General features: G+C 41.3%; 1 protein-coding gene across 3 annotated transcripts in view; it reads left to right on the top strand.

The window, feature by feature from the left end:
• Positions 1–24,560, top strand: part of npc1 (Niemann-Pick disease, type C1) — a 54,051-nt gene that overhangs the window by 27,540 nt on the left and 1,951 nt on the right. Inside the window, exons 8-24 of one of the 3 annotated variants that reach the window (XM_068031080.1) lie at positions 90–460; positions 1,010–1,236; positions 2,816–2,916; positions 4,230–4,332; positions 4,487–4,676; positions 6,173–6,355; positions 6,436–6,550; positions 6,880–7,007; positions 7,482–7,613; positions 8,281–8,370; positions 8,451–8,641; positions 9,818–9,933; positions 15,170–15,299; positions 18,371–18,571; positions 21,588–21,819; positions 22,700–22,813; positions 23,099–23,261. In XM_068031080.1, the coding sequence (XP_067887181.1) occupies positions 90–460; positions 1,010–1,236; positions 2,816–2,916; positions 4,230–4,332; positions 4,487–4,676; positions 6,173–6,355; positions 6,436–6,550; positions 6,880–7,007; positions 7,482–7,613; positions 8,281–8,370; positions 8,451–8,641; positions 9,818–9,933; positions 15,170–15,299; positions 18,371–18,571; positions 21,588–21,819; positions 22,700–22,813; positions 23,099–23,261 (2,787 nt within the window). The remainder of the gene's footprint in view (positions 1–89; positions 461–1,009; positions 1,237–2,815; positions 2,917–4,229; positions 4,333–4,486; positions 4,677–6,172; positions 6,356–6,435; positions 6,551–6,879; positions 7,008–7,481; positions 7,614–8,280; positions 8,371–8,450; positions 8,642–9,817; positions 9,934–15,169; positions 15,300–18,370; positions 18,572–21,587; positions 21,820–22,699; positions 22,814–23,098; positions 23,262–24,560) is intronic. The other 2 variants (XM_068031083.1, XM_068031081.1) reach the window with 2 other exon arrangements.

Raw genomic sequence — 24,560 nt, 5'->3', positions numbered from 1 at the left:
CTTTTAATTAGAAATCTTTTGGGGGTGGTGCAACAAGGGCATGTTTGTTTTCTTGATTATTGATAACTTGCTTCCAATTCTTTCCCCAGATAAGGTATCTTGTTGCGAACAGCTTGGTGCAAAATCTGAGGCACTATTGCGTGACCTATTCACAAAGTGGGGGTCCTTCTGTGTGAGAAATCCTGCTCCAGTTATTGTGCTGACCATTATTGCTGTCGGAGTCTGCTGCTCAGGCTTGGTATTTATGAAGATAACTACCAATCCAGTTGAAATCTGGTCTTCCCCTTCCAGCCAAGCTCGCAAGGAAAAATACTATTTTGACACTCACTTTGGGCCTTTTTTCCGCACTGAGCAGCTGATCATTACAGCCCCAAATAGCTCATGGACCACCTATTCACCTTATCCATCTGGGTCAAATGTGCCATTTGGCCCTCCATTGGACAAGGATATCCTACATCAGGTTTGTTACATTTGTATCTGTTTTAGAATCATTTTACTTTAAGAAGCTCTAGGATGAGGGACTTCAGTTTGAGACACTAGAGAAACTGGGATTGTTTTTGAGTACAGAATGTGAAGCAGATGAAATTGGGTTTCCACAGAGCAAGTGGAGTAAAATTGTTTCCACTAGCATGATCAGTAACCAGAGGTCTGATTTAAGTAATTGGCAAAAAACCAGAAAGGGAGATGAGAATTTTTATGCAGTTATGATCAGGAAGCATACTAAATTTAATTGGGACTTGGAAAAATACTTGGAAACAGAAAATTGCAGGACTATGGGGGAAAAGGGGAGTGAGCTGTTTCAAACCATTAGCTGGTCTCCTGTGCTGTAAAGTTCTACTCCGTTTCCTGAGCTGCTTGACTGCAGTAACTAGAAAGTCCCAATAAATTGCTGCAAAAGCTAGTGGATGCACATTAAACAAATTGCCTGTACACTTAAATTAGTGATTCTGCTTCTGAGTGAAAACAGCACTGTTCCCAATTTAAGACTAAGTATCATTTTTTTTTTTAGGTGCTGGATTTGCAGGATGATATTCAAGAGTTGGAAGCTTATTACAAGAATGAAACTGTGAAGCTGCAGGACATATGCTTGGCACCTTTGGCTCCATATAACAATAACTGCACCATCTTCAGTGTCTTGAACTACTTCCAGAACAGTCATGCTGTCCTTGATCATTCTGTTGGTGATGAATTTTTTGTGTATGCTGACTACCATAGCCACTTCCTGTACTGCACTAGGTATGTGACCATTGGGGTGTATTTTCATAGTATGTTCTGTCTCCTGCTAAACTTCCAGGAGATCTACTAATCTCTAAACCCAGTTGAAATTCAAGGCACTCAATTTCTGCATTGTAGATTGCTAATTGAATGCATTTGAAGCCTCCAGGTTTGGTTAGATCAGGTTGCTGGAATCTAATCTGTCACTTTATATGTAAGACTTTTTTGAATATCCATGTTTGACTTCATGAGGAGTTAAATGCTTAAACCATAGATGAGATTCCTAAAGTTTTAAAAATACTACTAGAAGGTCAACCAGAGAATATGGATTTAAGAATTGGCAAAAGAACCAGAGTAGAGATGAGATGGTTTTTATCAGTGTATTAATGATCTAGGGTGTGCTGGTAGACAGATGGTAAAAGCAAATTTTATTACTTTTTTGAAAGGACTTGTGGGGGGGGGGGGGTAGAATGTGTGGATCCATGGGGAAAGCAGGACCTGTAGCACAGGAGAACTGTCAAGGATCACTGGATTTTATTGCCTGACTAATGGGATTTGAGACATGAATTCTTTTCAAAACCGTACCTTCTAGATTGAAGGTCATCTTAACTGAGGTGGTCTTGAAAGCTATATCCTTGGTGTCACTTAAATTCCTGTGGTATAATCCAGGAATGGGTTGAATTGTACTCTATGTACAGGGTAAATTGGCAGTTCTAAGTCAGTAGCCAATCTGTCAAATTGTATCCATTATTTGAGTCACTAATTTATTTGCTTTTCCATTGTTTAGCTCCTAGTGCTGTACCACCTTGGTTCCCCTCAAAGTACAACACTTTTTTAAATTGCCTCATCTAAATTTCCTAATTCGCCTCACTCTGCCAATTTTAACCATGCCTCAGTGTAACCACTCTCTCACTAAGAAGCTAACATTTTTGTTTCAACACTCTGATCATGGGTTTTAATGTATGCTATAAAATTATTTACTACAGAAATGCTCACTGTTACAATGGGCCTAATTATTTACGAATCTGTTAAAAAGCATCTATATTTAAGTGTTGCCCATAGTCTCCCTCAACACCAGATTCATACCATCTATTCTGGGAATTTAATATCTAGTTCCCTTTTTAGCCGATCTGATATTTATCCCACAGATGTCAAATTGAGATTTGGTATGCCCCACAAATCTCAATCTCTCTCTCTCTCTCTCTCTCTCTCTCTCTTTCTTTTTTTCACTGTTACTTGTAGTGCTAACAGACAAAAGGTTGTATCCAAAATCCATTTATTAAAGTAGCTTTTTTCTAATATTTTTAAAGCTGAGGAAACTTGAAGTTTTGGCCAATTTCATTGAAGAAGCAGTGGTGTTAAGTGCAATAACTTTGTATGCACTAGTGGATTTCCTGTGGTGCTCAGGATGTGGTGATGGGGTGTATTGGCTTGTATTTGGGGCTAACCAAAAACACTTCTAAACATCAGCTGGCACTGTTATTTCAGTGTGACATGACAAAAACATAACTTAGTGGTAATATTAGAATCTAAATTTGACTGCTTTACTGAACTGATTATTGCTACTCTGATCAATCCTGAAATTCTGTTTTTTAAACAGAGCTCCCGCTTCACTGAATGATACTACTATGCTCCATGACCCCTGCTTGGGCACATTTGGTGGACCAGTTTTTCCATGGCTTGTTTTAGGAGGATATAATGGTAAGCAAGTCTTTAAACCTGGAACTGCAACAAACTTTCTGATCCTCACTTAATTGCTCTACATGGGTTTTGTGTTGGGCCAAGTTCCTTTAACTTTTTTTTTTTTGTTTCCTGTTCCAACTGCTTTTAGCTATAAAATGCTTTTTGAAGCAATGATCCTATTCATTGGTAAGAGTTTAAATTCTTGCTGTCATTGAATTGGGCTGCTGGCTACTGAATAGCAATCTCAAGGGAAGTTGGAGGAAGGCCCTTTTATTTTTTTCTTAATTCCTTTTTTTTTCCCCTCCCCCCCCCCCCCCCCCCCCCCCCCAAGTTGGTAAAGCAGGAAGAAAGGGACTTTAGTACACTTAAATTGTGCTAAGGAAAAACCTAAACTTGAATCCAATTATGACCGAAAAGGGCATTTCAGAAACTCCTTTTGGGACGTGTTGAAAAAGGAAGTCAGTGACTAAGTTGAGTTATTAGCAATTCTCACCACATGCCTCAAATCAAATGAATTGAGCAATGAGCCTTTGGTATTGGTTGAGGAAAGGTTATCGGCCATAAGTTCTGCTCTTCAAAGAAACAAGTTTGGACCTCCAGTTAATGTCTCAACATTCCACCTTGCTATGCAGAACTCTCTTAATGCTACACTGAGCTTGAATTGGATACTTGAATCCCACAATGGGTGGAAGCCATCTGACTCCAAGGTTACTATTAATTTGAGCCACATTGCATGCCTAATCACCACTGTGGGTGGGTGGGGGGGGGGGGGGGGTGGTGGTGTAAGAGGAGAAAGTCATTTCACAATTTGATTTTCCATTTAATGGGGGGGGGGGGCAGAAACCAAGCCACCCTTTCCCTTAATAAACAGTGACTGAGGAAATGGGTGTGGAACAATTTAGATTCTGCAATCTAACATTGAACACTAAGTTTCTCTACTTCTATGCTTACTAGCTCACTGCTTTATGCCTATTGAAATGAATGAGCAAGATCACAGGCCAGCTGAGCTCATGTGCATCTATGTCTAAGTACATCTATTGTGACATTGTAATCATATTTGGCAATCCAAACATTTCAAAGTCCAGATTTGGAAAAGGAAGGAGGAAAAAGCAGTACTTTATTTTCTTCTACTGTGCTATAAATCTGAACAGAAGGATCTTTATCCTGGGTACTAGTATTCTAATTCATGGGTGTGGAGGAGGAAGCAGAGCTGTGTAGAAATGAACAATTGATTCAAACATTAGAATCTAGACTAGTTCCAGGCAACTTTACATTGCAAATTTTCAATCCTGTAGTTTTTCTCTAGTATAGTAATGACTTTGACTCCACAGGTGATGATTATAACAATGCCACAGCACTGGTGATCACTTTCCCTGTAAATAATTATTACAATGACACTGAGAAACTGAACAAAGCTTTGGCTTGGGAGAAGGTGTAAGTAGTAAGTTTTTTTGACTAATGTTTTTAAAAAAATAAAAAATAAACCAGTAGTTGCTAACTTGGCTAAAAATTGGTTAGATTTTGTCACTAGATATAATCTATGGAATGCTAGATTTCTGTACAAAAGATTGACTGTTTTCTTCTTCAGATTTATAGACTTTCTGAAAAATTATAACAATTCCAACTTGACCATTACATTCTCTACTGAACGGAGCATTGAAGATGAGATAAATCGTGAAAGTAGCAGTGACATCAGAACAATTATCATTAGTTATGCGATCATGTTTGTGTACATCTCCATTGCCCTGGGGCATATCAAGAGCTGCTGGAGTTTCATGGTGGGTGTAGCTGGAATGCACTATTTCAATGGGCTTTTGCAGTGGAATATAAAGCTTCTATTGACAGTATCTGCTGTTTGAGGCAAGATTGATTTAGCCAAGTGACCAAGTAAAATTTTGCTTTCCAGTTGTGCAAACCACTAATTCCATCAAAGAAATCTGTTACGTTTATTGAATATTTTAGATCCATTGGCAATAATGGAAATGGCAGCTTCAAGTTTCCAGCAACAGTATATTTTGCTGCTCTTGGTAAAATCAACTAGCAGACCTGAGGCAGGTTAGATTTTAACAGTAGTAGGCAGCCTCTAGTCAACCACTTCCATTATATCAAGAAAAATGCTGCAACTATAGAAATCTGTGGGGGCAGTGCAGAAGGGGAAATGCTGGAAATATTCAGGTCAGGCAGCATCTTGGAGAGACTTAATGTTTGTCTTGCATGTCAAGTATTTCCAGGTGGAAGATGATGTTGAAGGACCTCCAGGACCAGTGCTTCCTAAATAAGCCATCTATCTTGACTCACTGACCTATTTTACTTCTTTGGTTGAAGGTCTGAATATTTTTATAATTACCAGTTTGTAAAACTGGTTTGACAACTGGAGTATTGTGCAATTCTGGGCACTGCACTTTAGGAAGGATTTGAAGGCCTTGGTGAGGATGCCAAAAAGACTTCCCACATCCCTGATCTAGTTATCTAATGATTCGAGAAGCTGAAGCTCTTCCAGAAGGTTGAGGAGATTTGATGTTCAAATCAGGGCCTACTGAGAAGCTTCTCACTTGTGGAGGGTTGAGAACCACCAGAGGACTGATTTTAAGGTGACACTGAAAAGCCTGTTGAGCAAGTAAAGATCTTGAATGCACTGCCTGAGTGTGGAGGCACATTCACTTTTTTTTCCCCTTCCTTTTTAAAAGGGAATTGAAGGAGTAGTTTGAGTAGAGGAGGAATTTGGACGACTATGGGAGATTGGGGAAGTGGGACTAGCTGGACTGCTCATGCAGAGAGCTGGCAGGGACTCAACCTGCTGTTCCATGCTGCAACTAAAAAGTATGCCTCAACTTGAGGATTGAATTGAATTCCTGTTGCTTATAACAAGATCTGATCCAGGAAATTCTTTCATCAGCATTTCATAAGTCAATTTTCAGCTACTTTGAATTCTAGTAATTATAGAATCATTTAGTTTTGATTCTGGATTTCTAAAGTTATTTTGGAGCAAATATTGAGTAACTGCCTTGCATGCAAATAGTTACTATATTGCAATACTGACCGAATGAGTTTAAAAGCTACATTGGCCCTTGGTGATCTAAGACCTGGATACTTTAAGCTTAGGATTTTGTTCAGATTTTCCAAGCATTTGGCTAAAGTGATATAAACTGGCTCTTTATTATGCTGCAGAAGTACTCCAAGAAATTTGTTTACATCAATATGGCTTTTTTTTTTAGATATTGCTTTGTGCATGAAACAATTTTACTGTTGCCTTCATAATGCAATCTCTTTGTAGGTGGATTCTAAGATTTCTCTGGGAGTAGCTGGTATTGTGATTGTCCTGAGCTCAGTAGCCTGTTCTCTTGGGATTTTCAGTTATGCTGGTATTCCCCTCACACTGATTGTGATTGAAGTCATCCCCTTTTTGGTGTTGGCAGTTGGTGTGGACAACATCTTTATCATCGTTCAGACATTTCGGGTATGATATTTTCATACTGAATATTTTCACCTGTACCCACTTGGGTCATGCACATAAAATACAATTTTCTTCCTACCCAGAGACACAAACGTTTACAGAATGAGCCACTCGACCAACAGATTGGCAGAGTTCTGGGAGAGGTAGCACCAAGTATATTCCTGTCCTCCTTCTCTGAGACTGTGGCATTCTTTCTGGGTATGTAATTCATTGAAAATACTTTCTTGTAATCAAGTTCAGTGGGGTGAAGGAGGTGCTGATGCTGGAGGTTGGTTGGTCATTAAGTATTTAAGATGCAAAGTGCAATTTAAAATACAAGAGTTCGCTTGCAAATGCAGCTAACTTACTCAATGGATTCAAAACTATTGCTTTAATATTTCCTCTAACTTATTCAAGTTGTGGAGATGATTAACACTGCATTTTAAGGGGACACTAAGTGCAGAAGGGAGATGAGGGAGGAGGCTAGTTTAGAGCATAGGGCTGTTTGGGCTGGGGTGACGCTTATTAAATTCTCTTTTTTTTTTTAGGTTCTTTATCCACAATGCCAGCTGTTCGCACTTTCTCCCTTTTTGCAGGAATGGCTGTATTTATAGACTTCATACTCCAGATAACCTGCTTTGTAAGTCTCTTTGGGTTGGATATCCAGCGACAAGAGGTGAGTTGAGTCTGCATGGAGTTGGAATGTAACTCCAGCCAGTCTCCTGTCTTTATGTAAACTTGACCTTGTCTAAAACTCCACCCATATCCTAAATGGCACTAAGTCCCATTTCCCCATCACTCTTTGCACTCTTGCCTACAATGGCTTAGTTGAGCAACCTTTTTTAATTCCCATCTGTTTGTACAACTCCCTCCATTGCCTATTTCTCTCTCTACCTCTGGCCCTACATCCCTAACTTGTATTGCTCCACCACTGGCAGCTGTGCTTTCAGTTGCTGAAGTCCTGAGCTTTAGAATTTCCTACCTAAAATCATCTCTTCCATTAACCTAAGATGTTTCCTCAAACCTACTGTGACCAAGGTTTTTGGCCACTTCTGTATCTCCTTGTGGCTCTATCAAAACTCATTGGAGGTTTTATTATATTAAAGGTGCTACATAAGTAAATTTCTAACTTTATTTTCATTGTTTGCAGAGTAATCGTATGGATATCATGTGTTGTGTGAAACAAAAAGCTAATACAGGTTATTCAGAAGAACTCCTTTTCAGAGGCTTCAAACATATCTATGCACCATATTTATTATCTAATTGGGTGCGGCCCATTGTGGTGAGTGTTGTAACTTTTTATGGGTTCTTTGGAACAGATTAGTAGTCGCATTCTTTTATTTCAGTAGTGCAACAGGTGGTGGGGTATGACCAGTATATTCTTCCTGAGTAAGGAGATCAAAATTGTACACTTTTTTTTTTTTTTTTTTTCCCTCCCAGGGTTATCAAGAGTGGGGACAGTAATTGTAAGAAAGGTTTAAAAACCTGATTGAATAACATGGCATGATTCTGAATGTTAAGCATGTTGATCTATTCAGCCATTCAGTTAGATGGCTAATCTGTATCATAACTCCATCTTGGTTCTGTGACCTAATCTTTCCTAATAAATCTCAGTTGAAAATGGCAACTTAAGTTGCTTTTGCCACCCCATTTGACAGACTTTTAAAGAAATTCCTCCCAGTTTCTTTTGGTATTGAATTAACTTTTTAATAAAAAACCATTTAAGATGGTTGTGGTGAGACTTGAAATCAAATGTGAGGATTTGAGTTGAATCTGGCTGAATTTGAGTATGTGGCCCAGAGGAGGGAATTCTCTTCTAATTCTACTTGCTTGTTGGTAATAGTTCCTAACTTAGCTACATTTAAGACTTGATTCTCCAACATGGGAGTATAAAAGTTTTACAAATGTCCAAGCCTATTAGTACTGAAACTTTTATTTTTGCTCCATAGATATCTGTGTTTGTTGGTCTCCTGTCATTCAGTATTGCAGTAGTAAACAAAGTTGAGATTGGGTTGAATCAGAGTTATTCAATGCCAGATGTAAGTACAAAATGCCATACAATTCACATTTTCTTAATCGTTGTACATTTCTGACCCAAATGAATTATTTTTCTCCCTAGGACTCTTACGTTTTGCACTATTTTGAATCGATGGCACAGTACTTGCATGCAGGCCCACCTGTCTACTTTGTGATTGAAGAAGGACATAACTACACTTCTCTTGAAGGACAAAATACAGTGTGTGGTGGTGTTGGCTGCAATAATGACTCACTTGTCCAACAAATTTATACTGCTTCTCTGTTGGACAACTAGTAAGTTCCATTGAAAGCACTGTATATTGTACTTTAACACTACTAATGTTAACTGCTTGTACCTTGCCAGTCATGCTGCCCCACTTGTATATGGCACTAACCATTTACCATCCCGATCTCTTACAAAGGTTAAAACTAAAGCAGGCTAACTGTTCTGTTCAAGTACTTGTCTATTTTTAATTTGATTTTAGGCAAAGTCTGCTGTTTGCAATATTAAGAGGCAGTCTCATTCAGATGATTTTACTGTCCACCATACATCATGCAAGCTTTACAAATGTAATTGTCCTATGTACAGTGGACTGTATTCAGAACTATTCAAGATGTAAACTGGAGGCAGTGTATAAATTTTTGCTCTGATCCAGATATATGGAGAACATCACCATTGGTCAGTTAAGAATATTAGTCTTGAATTGTACTAGTCTACCTTATCTCTTTTAATTCTCATTTTTAAAACTAGAATGAATATGGGACTAATTTGTATTAAACTATAATCCACATAACTGAAGTCTTTGATGCCTTTCCAGTAAAAAGGAGATGATGGCATAGTGGTAATGTCACTAAACTAGCGATCCAGAAGCCCAGGATAATGCCCTGGGGGACATGGGTTCAGATGCCACTATGGGAGCTGGTGGAATTTAAATTTAATGAAATCTGGAATTGAAAGCTAGTCTCAGTACATGATGACATGAAGTTATCATTAAAAACCCATCTGGTTCACTAATCCCTTTTTTTTTTTAGGGAAGGAAATCTGCTGTCCTTGCCTCATCTGGCCTACATGTGATTTCCAGACAGTGGTGTGGTTGGACTTAGCTGCCCTCTAAAATGGCCTAGCAAGCCACTCAGTTGTCAAGGGTAATTAGGGATGGGCAACAAATGCTGCCCCTTGCCAGTGATTCTCACATCCCACAAGAATATCTTGCACCCCTCAAATACCATATGTGTGCCCAAGTTTGGATCAATATTCCAGTTGGAGCCTAGGTTCAGTGTAAGATTCTTGCTTTTCTATGCTATGCTTCCATTCATAAAGCCAAGGATCTTGTGTCTTTATAAACAGCCTTATTAATGTGTCCTGCCACCCTCAAGATTTTCCACTATCTAACTTTCTAGAAGATTTGTGCTGTTTGAGTCCTATGTATCTTTTAAACTGGTTCTGTAACTGTTCAATTTTTCCCTCAGTACAAAAATTGGTTTCCCACCTTCTTCGTGGATTGATGATTACTTTGACTGGGTGAAGCCACAATCTTCCTGCTGCAGAGTCTACAATAATTCAGAGAAGTTCTGCAATGCATCAGGTGACATTGCACTCTTTTTGACCAGTAGTGTTTTTTGATTTTCCAGTCCCACTAGGCAAAATACAATTTGATGCAGGGAGTTCAGAAGTTGAATAATAAAATTAGAGCTAAGCCATTCAAGGGTGATATCAGGAAGTCATACTTCCACAAAGATTATTGGAAATCTGGAACTGCTTCTTGTCATGCCAAAAGAGGCTGGGGATCAATTGAAGATTGTAACTTTTTTTTTTTTTTTTTTCCCCCCCCTTTTGTAACCCATAATCTCCAAGGTGGGTAAATGTAGTTGATCCATATCAGTCATTACTTGTAATTAAATGGACAAACAGGCTTGAGGCTGTATGGCCTCCTGTTTTTCAAAAGTGAATGAACATATGCTGGTCTGTACTGACTCACCAAACCCTCAGTCATCTGTAGTCTAACGGGGAACAAACTGCTTCTGGAACCTCTGGGCACTGGGTAGATTGGCCAAGGTTTCTGTTTCTGGTGCCATCTTGCTATTTTAGATTTTTTTTTTTAGATTTAGAGATGGGGCCTGTTTCAGTGCTGTATTGGCCCACCAAGTCTGTGCCAACCATTAACCACCCATTTATTCTAATCCTACACTAATCCCATATTCCTACCACATCTTCACCTGTCCCTATACTCCCCTACCTATGCTAGCGGCAATTTTATAACAGCCAATTTACCTATCAACCTGCAAGTCTTTGGCTGTGGGAGGAAACCAGAGCACCTGGAGGAAACCCATGCAGACACTGAACTTGCAAAATCCACACAGGCAGTACCCAGAATCGAACCCAGTCGCTGGAGCTGTGAGGCTGCAGTGCTAACCACTGTGCCGCCCACTGTATCTTTGTGAAAATGTGTGGGGTTTTTTTTGTGAAGGGTAAGTCTTGGGTGTAATGGAAGTGATGCCTTGGGGTTGTATAACAGTCCTCCTGGAAGAGGGGAAAGGAGAAGGTGGAAAGAAAGATGAAGATTCCACCAACTTTCAAGTTCAGAACTTTCTTCCTGTGCTATGTGGGAAATCAGGGACACTGTATCCCTGACCATGTGCAGGAAGTGTATCCAGCTGCAGCTACTGGCTACCCACATTATGGAGCTAGAGCTGTGGGTGGATTCACTGGAGCATCTGCAATGCTGAGGACATCATGGATAGCGCACTTTGAGTTGGTCATACCACAGGTAATGGTTGCACAGGCTGAAAAGGGATGGGTGACCACCAGGCAGAGTAGTAGGCACAGGCAGGTAGTGCAGGAGTCCCCTATAGCCATTTCTTTTCTCCCCCCCCCCCCCCCCCCCCCCCCCCCCCCCACCCCTCAAATAGATATACTGTTGAGGGGGGATGGCCTCACAGGGGAAAGCAGCAACAGCCAAGTTTGTGGCACCACAGATGGCTCTGCTGCACAGAAGAAAAAGGAGTGGAAGACCTATAATGGAATCCTCTATCGTAAGGGGTACAGAGGCATTTCTGTGGCTGCAAATGTAACTACAGGATGGTATGTTGCCTCCCTGGTGCTAGAGTCAAGGATGTCACTGAGCAGCTGCAGGACATTCTGAAGGGGGAGGGTGAATGGTCAGAGGTTGTGGTACACATTGGTACCAATGACATGGGTAGAAAGAGGGAGGTCCTGCAACAAGAATTTAGGGAGCTAGGTAGCAGATTAAAAAGCAGGACCTCAAAGATTGTAATCTCTAGATTTATTCCCAGTGCCACATGCTAGTGAGTATGGAATAGGAGGATAGAGTACATGAATGTGTGGCTGAAAAGATGGTGCAGGAGGGAGGGCTTCAGTTTCCTGGATCACCTGGGTCTGTTTCTGGCAAAAGTGGAACCTGTAAAAGTTGGACTGGTTGTTCCTGAACTGGAACAGGACCAACATCCTTGCTGGGAGGTTTGCTAGTGCTGTTTGGGGGGGGGGGGGGGGTTAAACTAATTTTAGCAGGGGAAATGGGATACAGAGGAGGTACAGTAGAGGGTGATTCTCAAATATAGAGAAATGAGTCCATCTGGAAGGCAGAGCAAATATAGACTTGTTGAAGCACAAGGGAAAAATGCACGGCTGGATTGCATCTATTTTAATGCAAGGAGTCTTACTACTAAGGCAGATGAATTAAGGGTATTGATTAGCACATGGGATTGATATTGTTGCTATCAGACATGGTTGAGGGAGGTGCAGGACTTGCAGCTCCATATTCCAGTATATAGAATCTTCAGGAATGACAGGAGGGGGTAAGAGGTGGCTGGCATTGCACTGTGAGCCACCAGGAAGATGGCAGGATCCTCAAGCTCACATTGTACAGTGAGCTCGTCATTGGTATCAGACCCAACAGCTGTCCATGTCTCTGCTTCAAAGACTTCTGCAAATGTGACGAGACCTGTGACATTGACCACAAGTCGTGGGAGTCAGCTTGCCAGAGCTGGTGGACAGTCATAAATGCAGGGCTAGAGTGGTGAGTCGAAGAGACTTAGTAGTTGGCAGGAAAAAACAAGCACAAGGAGAGCCAACTAACAGTCCTGGCAACCAATTTTATCTGCAGCACCTGTGGAAGTCTCACTAGAATTGGCCTTTTTAGCCACTCCAGGTGCTACTTCACAAACCATTGCGCACCTCTAGGTGCTTACCCCCTCTTCAGACAAGGTGGCCAGAGAGGAATTGCACTATTAAGGAGTCAATTACTGCAGTAAGGAGGGAGGATATCTTAGGCTCTTCAAATGAGGCCATAATGGGTGGAACTTAAACAAAAAGGGGGCAATCACTTGGCTGGGAGTGTACTACAGGCCTCCAGTCAGGCAGAGATGCCAATATGTAGGCAAATCTGAGGTGTAATGGGGAATTTCAACTTCCCCAATATCAACTGGGATAGTCTTGGTGTAAAAGGCTTAAAGGGGGCAGAATTCTTAATGCATACAGGAGAGCTTTTTGAGCCAGCACATAGACTGCCCTACAAGAGAAGGGGCAGTACTGGGCCTAATCCTAGGGACTGAAGCTGGACAAGTGGGAGAGCATTTTGGGGATAGTGACCCTAACTGTAAGATTTAAGGTAGTTATGGAAAAGGATGAAGATGGACCAAATTAAAGGTACAAATTGGGGGGGGGGGGGGGTGTGAAGGCAGATTTCAATATGATAAAACAGGATCTGGCCAGAGTGGACTAGGAGCAGCTACTTGTAGGAAAGTCTACATCAGACCAGTGGGAGTCAAAGAGGAAATTGAGGGTTCAGAGCCAACATCTTTCTGTTAAGGTGAAGGGTAGGACCAACCAGTCCAGGCAACCCTAGATTTCGAGGGATATATCCAATTGGATCAGGAAAAAAGGAGGCTTCTGGTAGATTTGGAGTGTTGAAAACAGCAGAGGCATTAAAGAGTATAAAAGTGTAGGGGGGTTACTAAAAGTTATTAGAGGGGCCATGAAAAAATACTGGGCAAGATGAAGGAAAATCCTATGGTATTTTATAAGTATATTAAGGGTAAGAAGATAACCAGGGAAAGAGTAGGGCCTATTAGGGAGCAAAGTGGCAATCTGTATGTGGAGCTAGAAGACATGGGTGAGGTTTTAAATGATTACTTTGCATCTCCTTTCACTATGGGAAAGGACAATGCAAGTGTAGAGATCAGGGAGGGGGATTGATATACTTGAACATATTAACATTGAAAGGGAGGAAGCATTAGCTGTTTTAGCAGGCTTAAAAGTGGATAAATCCCCAGGCCCAGATGAGATGTATCCCAGGCAATTGTGAGGCAAGAGAGGAGATAGTAGGGGCTCTGACATAAATTTTCAAATCCTCTATGGCCACCGGAGAGGTACTGGAGGACTGAATGTGGTGCCATTATTCAAGAAGGGTAGCAGGGATAAATTGGTAATTACAGGCCAGTGAGTCTAACATCAGTGGTTGGGAAAATATTGGAAAAAATTGAGGGACAGGATTAATCGTGGATGATCAACATGGCGTGTCAGGGAGAGCTGGTGTCTAACTTGATTGCATTTTTTGAGGTGATTAAATGTGTAGATGAGGGTAAAGCAGTTGATGTAGTCTACATGGACTTCAGTAAGGCTTTTGTTAAGGTGTACATGGGAGATTGTTTAAGAAGGCAAGAGCCCATGGGATCCAGGGCAATTTAGCAAAGTGGATCCAAAATTGGCTTGGTGGCAGGACGCAGAGGATAATGGTTGAGTTGTTTTTGCAAGTAGAAGCCTGTGACCAGTGGTGTACAGCAGGGGTCAGTGCTGGGACCCTTGCTGTTTGTAGTGTACATTAATGATTTGGACATTAATATAGGAGGTATGTTTGCAGATGGCACCAAAATTGATCTTGTAAATAGTGAGGAGGGAAGCCTTAAATTACAAGATGATCTAGATAGGCTGGTAAGATGGGCAGAGCAGTGACAAATGGAATTTAATCCTGAGAAGTATGAGGTGATGCATTTTGGGAGGACCAACCAGGCAAGGGAATATACAATGGGTGGTAGGATCCTAGGAAGTACAGAAGGTCAGAAGGATCTCTTGTCCACAGATCACTGAAGGCAGTAGCACAGGTAGATAAGGTGGTTAGGAAGGCATATGGGATACTTGCCGTTATCAGCCGAGGCATAGAATATAAGAGTAGGGAGGTTATGATGGAGTTGTATAAAATGCTAGTTGAGCCACAGCTGGAGTACTGTGTACAGTTCTGGGCACCACATTATAGGAAGGATGTGATTGCACTGGAGAGGGTGCAGAGGAGATTCACCAGGATGTTGCCTGGGCTGGAGCATTTCAGCTATGAAGTGACTGAAGGCTAGGGTTGTTTTCCTTGGAGCAGAGAAGGCTGAGGGGGGGGGGGGGAACCTGGATTGAGGTATACAAAATTGAGGGGCATTGATAAGTTAGATAGGAAGAGGCTTTTCCTTCCTTGGTGGAGGGGTCAATAACCAGAGGGCATAGATTTAAGGTAAAGGGTAGGCAGTTTAGAGGGGATTTGAGGAAAAACTTTCCAACCCAGAGGGTAGTTGGACTCCAGAATGCACTGCCTGAAGCAGTGGTAGAGGCAGGAACTATCACAACATTTAAGTATTTAGATGAGTACTTGAAACACCACAGCATACAAGGCTGCAGGCCAAGTGCTGGAAAATAGGATTGGAATAGTTAGATGCTTGATGGCTGGCACAGACACAATTGGCTGAAGGGCCTGCTTGTGCTGTATAACTCCAAGTTGCCTGGAAAAGAGGAAAAAAATAACTTGTTCTTTGCTCTTGTAGTTAATGACTCATCGTGTGTTCACTGTCGCCCGCTAACTAGAGAAGGGAAACAAAGGCCCTACGGAGAAGACTTCATGACTTTTCTCCCCATGTTTCTGTCTGATAACCCAAGTCCAAAATGTGGCAAAGGGTAATGAACTATAATTTTCTATTTAATATAAAGTTTAAATTTTAGATTTATTTAATAGTGATGCTTGAGCAAGGCCAGTGACTTATCGTGCCCTTCCATTAATTGTATTCCAAGTCATTTGGAAAGGTTACTTCTGAAAGTACAAAATTTGTGAAAACTGATCACTGGTTTTGCTGAACTTTCTGGCCCATGGTCACTGGCTTTTACAAATGTTGGAGGCATAGGTGCTGTTGCCTTTGAATCCATTCATGTTTGAAGAAACTCTTGTACTGGAGATGTCCAATTGACTTGCAGGTTCTGCTATTGAGCTGAATTTCACCTATATAATTTATACCCAAAGTGTCTTGCCACAGCTACAAGAAGCATGAGGACTGGCTTGAGAAAACTGCTCTGCCAACTGGCAGGTTTAATATGGCACTACTTGCTGTCTGACCAAGCAAAAGTATTCCCAAATGGTTGCATCCTGTAGTCAGCTGGCAGCTAATTAGTTCAAATTTCAAATTCAGTGGGTTTACCCATTTCTCAGAACTGAGTATTTGTTTAAATATTTCATGGGATGAGTGTTGCCCAAGTATAAACGATTGCAGAGGAGTTTGAAAATTTTGTTCCATGTGTTTGGTACAATTTTTTTTAAGGGAATGCTGCAGTTCTTTCCAATTTTGTATTTGCCAAAATTTGACATTACTTTCTGCTTCCCAACTAGTTTTCTACTGATGGGAATGTCTTTGAGCAGTACCTTTTGGGTTAGAGGTGGTGGGAAGGAAAGTAAAGGGATTGAGGACACATGAGTTGGGAAGGATAACCACAACATGGCTGGCTGCTGGTCAGTTATTTCTATAATTTGTTTTCTGGGATGTTTTATTAGCTCTTCAGGGTGTCTTCAAATATAAACCTTTTTCTGCATGTGATTTGGCAAGAGAATTTTTTTGCAAATATACTTGGACTTTTTTTTTTCCCCCCTTCTCTTTAATTATAACAGAAGTGCACAATCCAACAAATATCAAACTGATCTCACTACCTTGCTGTTTCATAATTTGCATTTAGAATTAGGACATTACGGCACAGTACAGGCCCTTCGGCCCTTGATGTTGCGCTGACCTGTGAAACCATCTGACCTACACTATTCCATTTTCATCCATATGTCTATCCAATGACCACTTAAATGCCCTTAAAGTTGGCGAATCTACTACTGCTGCAGGCATGCCCCTACTACTGAGTAAAGAAACTACCTCTGACATCTGTCCTATATCTATCACCCCTCAACTTAAAGCTATGTCCCCTCGTGTTTGCCATCACCATCCGAGGAAAAAGACTCTCACTATCCACCCTATCTAACCCTCTGATTATCTTATATGTCTCTATTAAGTCACCTCTCCTCCTCCTCCTCTCCAACGAAAACAACCTCAAGTCCCTCAGCCTTTCCTCGTAAGACCTTCCCTCCATACCAGGCAACATCCTAGTAAATCTCCTCTACACCCTTTCCATAGCTTCCACATCCTTCCTATAATGCAGTGACCAGAACTGCACGCAATACTCCAGGTGCGGTCTCACCAGAGTTTTGTACAGCTGCAGCATGACCTCATGGCTCCAAAACTCTATTTTTCCCCCTACTAATAAAAGCTAACACACCATATGCCTTCTTAACAGCCCTATTAACCTGGGTAGCAACCTTTCAGGGATTTATGTACCTGGACACCAAGATCTCTCTGCTCATCTACACTACCAAGAATCTTCCCATTAGCCCAGTACTCTGCATTCCTGTTACTCCTTCCAAAGTGAATCACCTCACACTTTTCTGCATTAAACTCCATTTGCCATCTCTCAGCCCAGCTCTGCAGCCTATATGTCCCTCTGTACCCTACAACATCCTTTGGCACTATCCACAACTCCACCGACCTTAGTGTCATCCGCAAATTTACTAACCCACCCTTCTACACCCTCTTCCAGGTCATTTATAAAAATGACAAACAGCAGTGGCCCCAAAACAGATGCTTGCGGTACACCACTAGTAACTAAACTCCAGGATGAACATTTGCCATCAACCACCACCCTCTGTCTTCTTTCAGCTAGCCAATTTCTGATCCAAAGCTCTAAATCACCTTCAACCCCATACTTCCGTATTTTCTGCAATAGCCTACTGTGGGGAACCTTATCAAACGCCTTACTGAAATCCATATACACCACATCCACTGCTTTCCCCTCATCCACCTGTTGGGTCACCTTCTCAAAACTCAATAAGGTTTGTGAGGCACGACCTACCTGTCACAAAACCATGCTGACTATCTCTAATGAATTTATTCTTTTCAAGATGATTATAAATCCTGTCTCTTATAACCTTTTTCCAACATTTTACCCACAACCGAAGTAAGGCTCACAGGTCTATAATTACCAGGGCTGTCTCTACTCCCCTTCTTGAACAAGGGGACAACATTTGCTATCCTCCAGTCTTCTGGCACTATTTCTGTTGACAATGACGACATAAAAATCAAGGACACAGGCTCTGCAATCTCTTCCCTGGCTTCCCAGAGAATCCTAGGATAAATCCCATCTGGCCCAGGGGACTTATCTATTTTCACACTTCGCAAAATTGCTAACACCTCCTCCTTGAGAACCTCAATCCCATCTAGCCTAGTAGTCTGAATCTCCGTATTCTCCTCAACAACATTTTCTTTCTCTACTGTAAATACTGATGAAAAATATTCATTTAACGCTTCCCCTATCTCCTCTGAATTTAATGAAGTGATACTTCAACTTGCTTTCTCCCAACCCTTGCCATTCCTGTGGCAAAAGCATTCAATGTTTTAATGCTTGTGCTTGAAACATGTCATATAAATGAACTTTTATTAGCTCCAGAATATCCTTGCCCATTAAGTACATTTTGCAGCATAGTCCCTGTTGTAGGAACCTCTTCCTCATTAAATTCACTCATCACTGAATACTTTCCCTTACAACTGGCTCCTGTGATCCAAAAAAGGAATTGAAACATGACTCCTTTGAAGGAATTTACACTTTCCTCCTGTTGCTGTATTTTAATGACAGACTAATTGTAGCTAACTTTCTATTTCCTCTAGAGGCCATGCAGCATATGCATCTGCAGTGAACTTGCTTGATAACAGTACAGCTGTGGGAGCCACTTATTTCATGACTTTTCACACAGTACTGAAAACATCTGCTGACTTCATTGCTGCTGCCAAGAAGGCACGCATTCTAGCAGAAAACATAACTGAATCCATGGGCATTTCTCTCAAAGGCTATCGTGTCTTTCCATACAGGTAACTATTCCCTCTGATTTCTGCTATAATTTTCTACATTCATGGGATGTGGGCATCACAAGCTAGGCAGTTTGGAGGGGAACTTTCAAACGGTGGTCCCATGCATTTGCTACCCATGTCCTTCTAGGTGGGCAAGGTCACTGATTTGGAAGGTGCTGTCTAAGGAGCCTTGGTGTGTTGCTGCAGTGCATCTTGTAGATGGTACACTGCTGCCACTGAAGGGAGTGAATGGCACCCCATCTACAAACAATCAAGCGGGCTGCTTTGTCCTGGATGGTGTTGAGCTTCTTGAGTGTTGTTGGACCTGCACCCATCCAGGCAAGTGGAGAGTATTCCATCACACTCCTGACTTGTGCCTTGTAGATGGTGGACAGGCTTTGGGGAGTCAGGAGGTGATTTACTTGCCTCAGGATTCCTAGCCTCTGACCTGCTCTTGTAGCCACAGTATTTATATGGCTGACCAGAAACTGAACTGGAGCAATCATCCCCTCAGGATGTTAGTGGGGGAGGGGGGAGGATTGTAATGCCATTGAATGTAATGAGATGGTGGTTGCCTGGCACTTATTAGCCCAAGCTTGGATATTGTCTAGGTCTTGCAGAACTTCTACACTGACTGCTTCAGTATCTGAGGAGTATGAATGATGCTGAACATTGCCTAATCATCAGTGACCATCTCCAGTTCTAACCTTCTGACTGAAGGAAGGTCATTGACAAAGCAGCTGAAGATAGTTGGGCCTAGGACACTACCCTGACTAATTCATGCAGCAATGTTTTAGAGCTGATATGGCTGACCTCCAGCAACCACAACTGTCTTCCTTTGCACTAGGTACAACTCTGACCAGCAGTGTTTTCCCCTTGATTCCTATTGACTCATTTTGCTAGGGCTCCTTGATGACATCGAGGCAGCATTTGACAGAGTATGCGAAGTGCAGTCACTCCCTTCACCTCAAGTTCTGCTTTCTTGGAACCTTGATCACCTTTCTTTAAGAAAAATAATAGAGCATTAGTGCTCTGTATTAGATGGCAAGGAGGATAGCTGTAAGCTACAGGAAGATATTGATGGTCTGGCCAGATGAACAGAGAAGTGGCAAATGGAATTCAACCCAGAGCAGTGAGGTGACTCATTTGGGGAAGTCAAAAAATACACTAATGGGAGAATACTGAAGTGAGGGACCTTTGGCATGAATGTCCACAGATACCTGAAGGTAGCAGGACAGGTGGATAAGATTAAGAAGGCACATGGAATAATTATTTTATTAGCAGAGGTATAAATATAAAAGCAGGGAGGTTATGCTGGAACCCTAACTCATTTAGTTAAGCCACAACTTCAGTACTGTGCAGTTCTGGTCACCTCATTACAGAAAGGATGTAATTGCACAAGAGAGGATTTACAAGGATGTTTTTTGGGAACTGGGAAAATGCAGCTATGAGGAAAAATTGGATAGGCTGGGGTTGTTCTTTGAACAGAGAAGGCTGAGGGGAGATCTAATTGAAACTTACAAAATTGAGGTCTGGATAGAGTGGAAGTGAAGAGCCTATTTACCTTTAAAGGTCAGTGACTAGGGGCATAGATTTACAGTAATGGAAAAATTAGAGGGGAGATGAGAAACTTTTTTTCCCCACCCAGATGGTGGTTGGGGGGGGGGGTCTGGAACTTACTGCCTGAAAGGGTAATTGAGGCAGAAGCCCTCCGCCCATTCAAAAGGTGCTGTAATCTGCAGGGCTACATTCCAAATGCTGGAAGGTGGTATTAGAATGGGTGGATTTTTCAGCCAGCACATGATTGGTCAATAGAATTATTGAAGTTTTTTCAACAACCAGACCAGTACTGAAGACTGGTCTGTCTTCCATTTTTAATTACTGGGATCTTCTAACTTACACCACTTCCCTGTTGGAAAGGAATCAAACTGAAAATAGAGGGGAGAGTTGGTGGCAAGCCACAAGCAGCTTGTGATCAGAACAAGTGTTCATCTAATCTGCATCTTTGTGGAAACAGTAGAAGAGACAGTGAGCTGTGAATGTACCCCAACTAGCTTTGGGAGCTGGGCTTGATGAATGTTAAGTGGTGGGGGGAAGGAATTGAGCAGATTACATCAAGGAGAAAAATGTGGGTAGCTGGATGAAGGAGGAGGATTATGTGCAGCATAGACCAGTTGGGCTAAATGTTGCTGTACTATTCCATGTAATTTCCCAAGGGTTCCACTCCCTTGCTATTTTCACACCCTTTAGATCAATACTTCTGTGCACTATTTATCTAACAGATCACAATACCCCACTTTGTTATACTAATTGCATAATATCCACCTTTTTTTAAAATTCAATTGAAAGGGTCAAAATCCTGGAAAACACTCTTAACAGCACTGTCGGTGTAACTACTCCACATTAACTGTAGTGGTTCAAGAAGGCAGCTCACCACCACCTTCTCCAGGGCAGTTAGGGATGGGTAATAAATGCTGGCCTAGCCAGCAATGCCCACATCCCATGAATTAATCTTTTTTAAAATCTGGAATGTTGACTTGTCATTCAGCAGTATTGTCCTGAAACTTCAACCAAGCTTACTTGCATCTTTTAATTTCAACTCTAAGCTTTAGCAAATGACATAGTAATGGGGGAGATGGTGGTAATCCAGAGGCCCAGACCAATGCCTTGGGGACACTAGTTCAAATTCTACCATGGCAGCTGGTGGAATTTTAAATTATTTTAAAGTTCACAAATTAAATCTAATTGAAAGCTAGTCTCAACTTCACAGCAGTATTACTATCAATTGTTGTAAAAACCCATCTGGTTCATAACATCCTTTAGGGAAGGAAATCTGCTGTCCTTACCTGGTGTGGCCTACATGTGACTCCAGACCCACAGCAATGTGGTTGATTCTTACATGCCCTCTGAAATGGCCTAGCAAGCCACTCAGTTGTCAAGAGCAGTTGGGGATAGGCAACAAATTCTGGCCTTGTCAGGCCCACATCCCCACGAAAAATGTTGGATGATTTTTTAAAGTAATTTGTTCTGTTTACAGTGTATTTTATGTATATTATGAACAATATTTCACCATTGTGAATGACACAATTTTCAACATCTGCATGTCACTGGGAGCTGTGTTTATTGTGACTACAATCCTGCTGGGCTGTGAAGTCTGGTCTGCTGTGATCATGTGCATCACTATTTCTATGATCATCACAAACATGTTTGGAGTTATGTGGCTGTGGAACATCAGCCTAAATGCAATCTCACTAGTAAACCTGGTTATGGTAAGTAGATTTTCACTTACAATCTGCTCTAGATAGGTTTATTGTTCTGATGCTGCTGACTGACTGATTTTGGCCAGATGCAGTGGGCCAAGTGGCCTCTTTTTTTTTCCTGTGCCTTTAAACTTTCTATGATAGAATTGTCCAAATGAAGCAATTTTTATAGCTTCCAATACAATTGAAGCTCTTAACTCATTTCTAATATCTGACAGCTGCATGGCACTGAAAAGATACCCATTTACAATAATCCTTAAGCACTTCCTGGATTGTTTGTTCATGCTTAACTGGTCTTTTTTTCTAATCTATTTTAAAATAGAACTAGTGATCCTGTAGGAGTATAGAATGTAGGGTTCTGTATCTTGTACTCACCCAATGCTGCTTTGTCTTGATTTTGATCAATCATGGCTGAGTGGGACTGAGGCTGAATTTATTATATTGCTGTATTCATCTTGGAAGCACTTGGTAAATATGGGCAAGTATAGGTTTGATGCCCTCACTCCTTCAGTTTTTCCTCGTGCTTTGATTTTTCTTGACCGTTAAATTTTTTTTAAAAAAGAGGTTCTTTCAACCAGCTGTCTTCATCTCCATACCCCATTTTCTAATAACTCAACAGTTCCTGGTACTTTGCAGATTAAAAGCTGTATTAACTGGCCAGTCACTTGGCTTCCATGCTCTCTCCATTTTCCTCATTAATACAGGGGGTGAAGTACTGGGCCAAAACTTTGGGGAATGGAAAATTTGAGTTTCTCCAGTACAAAGCATTCATCTACTAGAAGTACTGCAATGAAACTGATTTTTAGTTGAAGTAATGGCTTGTCTTGCAATGTGGGACAATAGAATGGATAGTGATTGACATTAATTGACCTTCTGTATTTCCTTGTAGTGTTGTGGTATTTCAGTTGAGTTCTGTAGCCATATAGTTCGAGCATTTTCTGTCAGTATGAAGAAAACCAGAGTGCAGCGTGCAGAAGAAGCACTAGCAAATATGGGTAGTTCGGTAAGTAATGTGGTATCAAACATCACTCCATCTCCCCAGGATCTGATTTTTAACTTAATCTAGATAGCTGAATTTTTTATAACTTCCCCCATCTGACGGGAACAAAATTTGTCTTCAAAATCTTGCAAATGTACTTCATTTTTCTCATCTACTTTAAACATCTGGAATTTAGCTTGCTCCACCATAGGAGCCTGACCTTTGACCTCTTTCATGTCAATAGCTAAGTACTGTAGATATTCATGTACATATCAGGAACTGGACTTCACAATTTTCTCTCTCCATCAGGTCTTTAGTGGCATCACACTGACTAAGTTTGGAGGTATTGTAGTCTTGGCATTTGCCAAATCACAGATTTTCCAGATCTTCTACTTCAGGATGTACTTAGCAATTGTGCTTTTGGGAGCTGCTCATGGCTTAATATTCCTTCCAGTATTGCTTAGTTACATAGGTAAGATTGTTAAAATCAGTGCTGATGAAAGCATATTCAATTTTTAGCATAACCATATGGCTGTCATTGATTTGAACTTTGGTTGAACATAGTATTTAAAATAGAGCCATACTTGCACTGATCATGACAAAAACTTGAGCAAATTGAATGAATTAAGTTTATTTATTCAAGATACAGTTGTGCACTCTTTAAAAGGATATACTGGCCTTGGAAGGATTGCAGATTAGGACTAGGTTAAGCTTTTATGGAGAGGCTGCTTATTCTAGGAACTGAACCTAGTTTAAGACACTATGATTTTTGAAGTTTTGGATTTCAAAGAATTAATAGGGTAATTATTTTCAGTCAAGGACAACAATGTGACCTTCAAAATCAAAGGTAGCAAACTTGACCAGATGTGGAACTCCAAGCAGATGCAGGGACTCTGCTTTAAATCTAACTGGGATTTTTTTTGCTAACTGAGCATTGAGATATGGAGCCAAGGTTAGAGGGGATAAATAGCTGATTTATACCCCATGTATGAAACAGCTTTTATCTGAATAACATGGCAATTTGAGAATGGAATCTGGGCTATTACCATCTTACTGTACATTTCCTGACTGCACTTGGCCTGAGAAGGTGGTAAGAGCCCATGGGATCCAGGGCAATTTGGCAAATTGATCCAAAACTGGCTTAGTGGCAGGAGGCAATAGTCAAGGGTTGTTTTTGCAATTGGAAGCCTGTGACCAGTGGCGTACCACAGGATTGGTGCTGGGACCCTTGCTGTTTATAGTCTACATTAATGTAGATGTGAATATAGGAGGTATGATCAGTAACTTGGCAGATGACCTGAAAATTGGTCACAAATAGTGAGGAGGAAAGCCTTGGATTACAGGATGATGGGCTGGTAAGATGGGCATAGCTGTGGCAAATAGAATTTAATCCTGATGTGATGCATTTTGGGAGGACTAACAAGTCAAGGGAATATACAATGGATTGTAGGACCCTAGGAAGTACAGAAGGTCAGAGGGACCTTGGTGTACTTGTCCATAGCTCACTGAAGGCAGCAGCACAAGTAGATAAAGTGGTTAGGAAGGCATATGGGATAATTGCCTTTATTAGCTGAGGCATAGAATATAAGAGCAGGGAGGTTATGATGGAACTGTATAAAACGCTGGATAGACCACAGCTGGAGTACTGTGTACAGGACCACACTATATAGGAAGGATGTGATTGCACTGGAGAGGGTGCAGAGGAGATTCACCAGGATTTTTCCTGGGCTGGAGCATTTCAGCTAAGACTGAAAAGGTTAGGGTTGTTTAC

The sequence above is a fragment of the Heterodontus francisci genome, chromosome 5, assembly GCF_036365525.1.
Source record: "Heterodontus francisci isolate sHetFra1 chromosome 5, sHetFra1.hap1, whole genome shotgun sequence".
NCBI lineage: Eukaryota > Metazoa > Chordata > Chondrichthyes > Heterodontiformes > Heterodontidae > Heterodontus > Heterodontus francisci.
The sequence above is the reverse complement of the archived record's forward strand: the minus strand, read 5'-3'. Positions and strand labels throughout refer to the sequence as shown.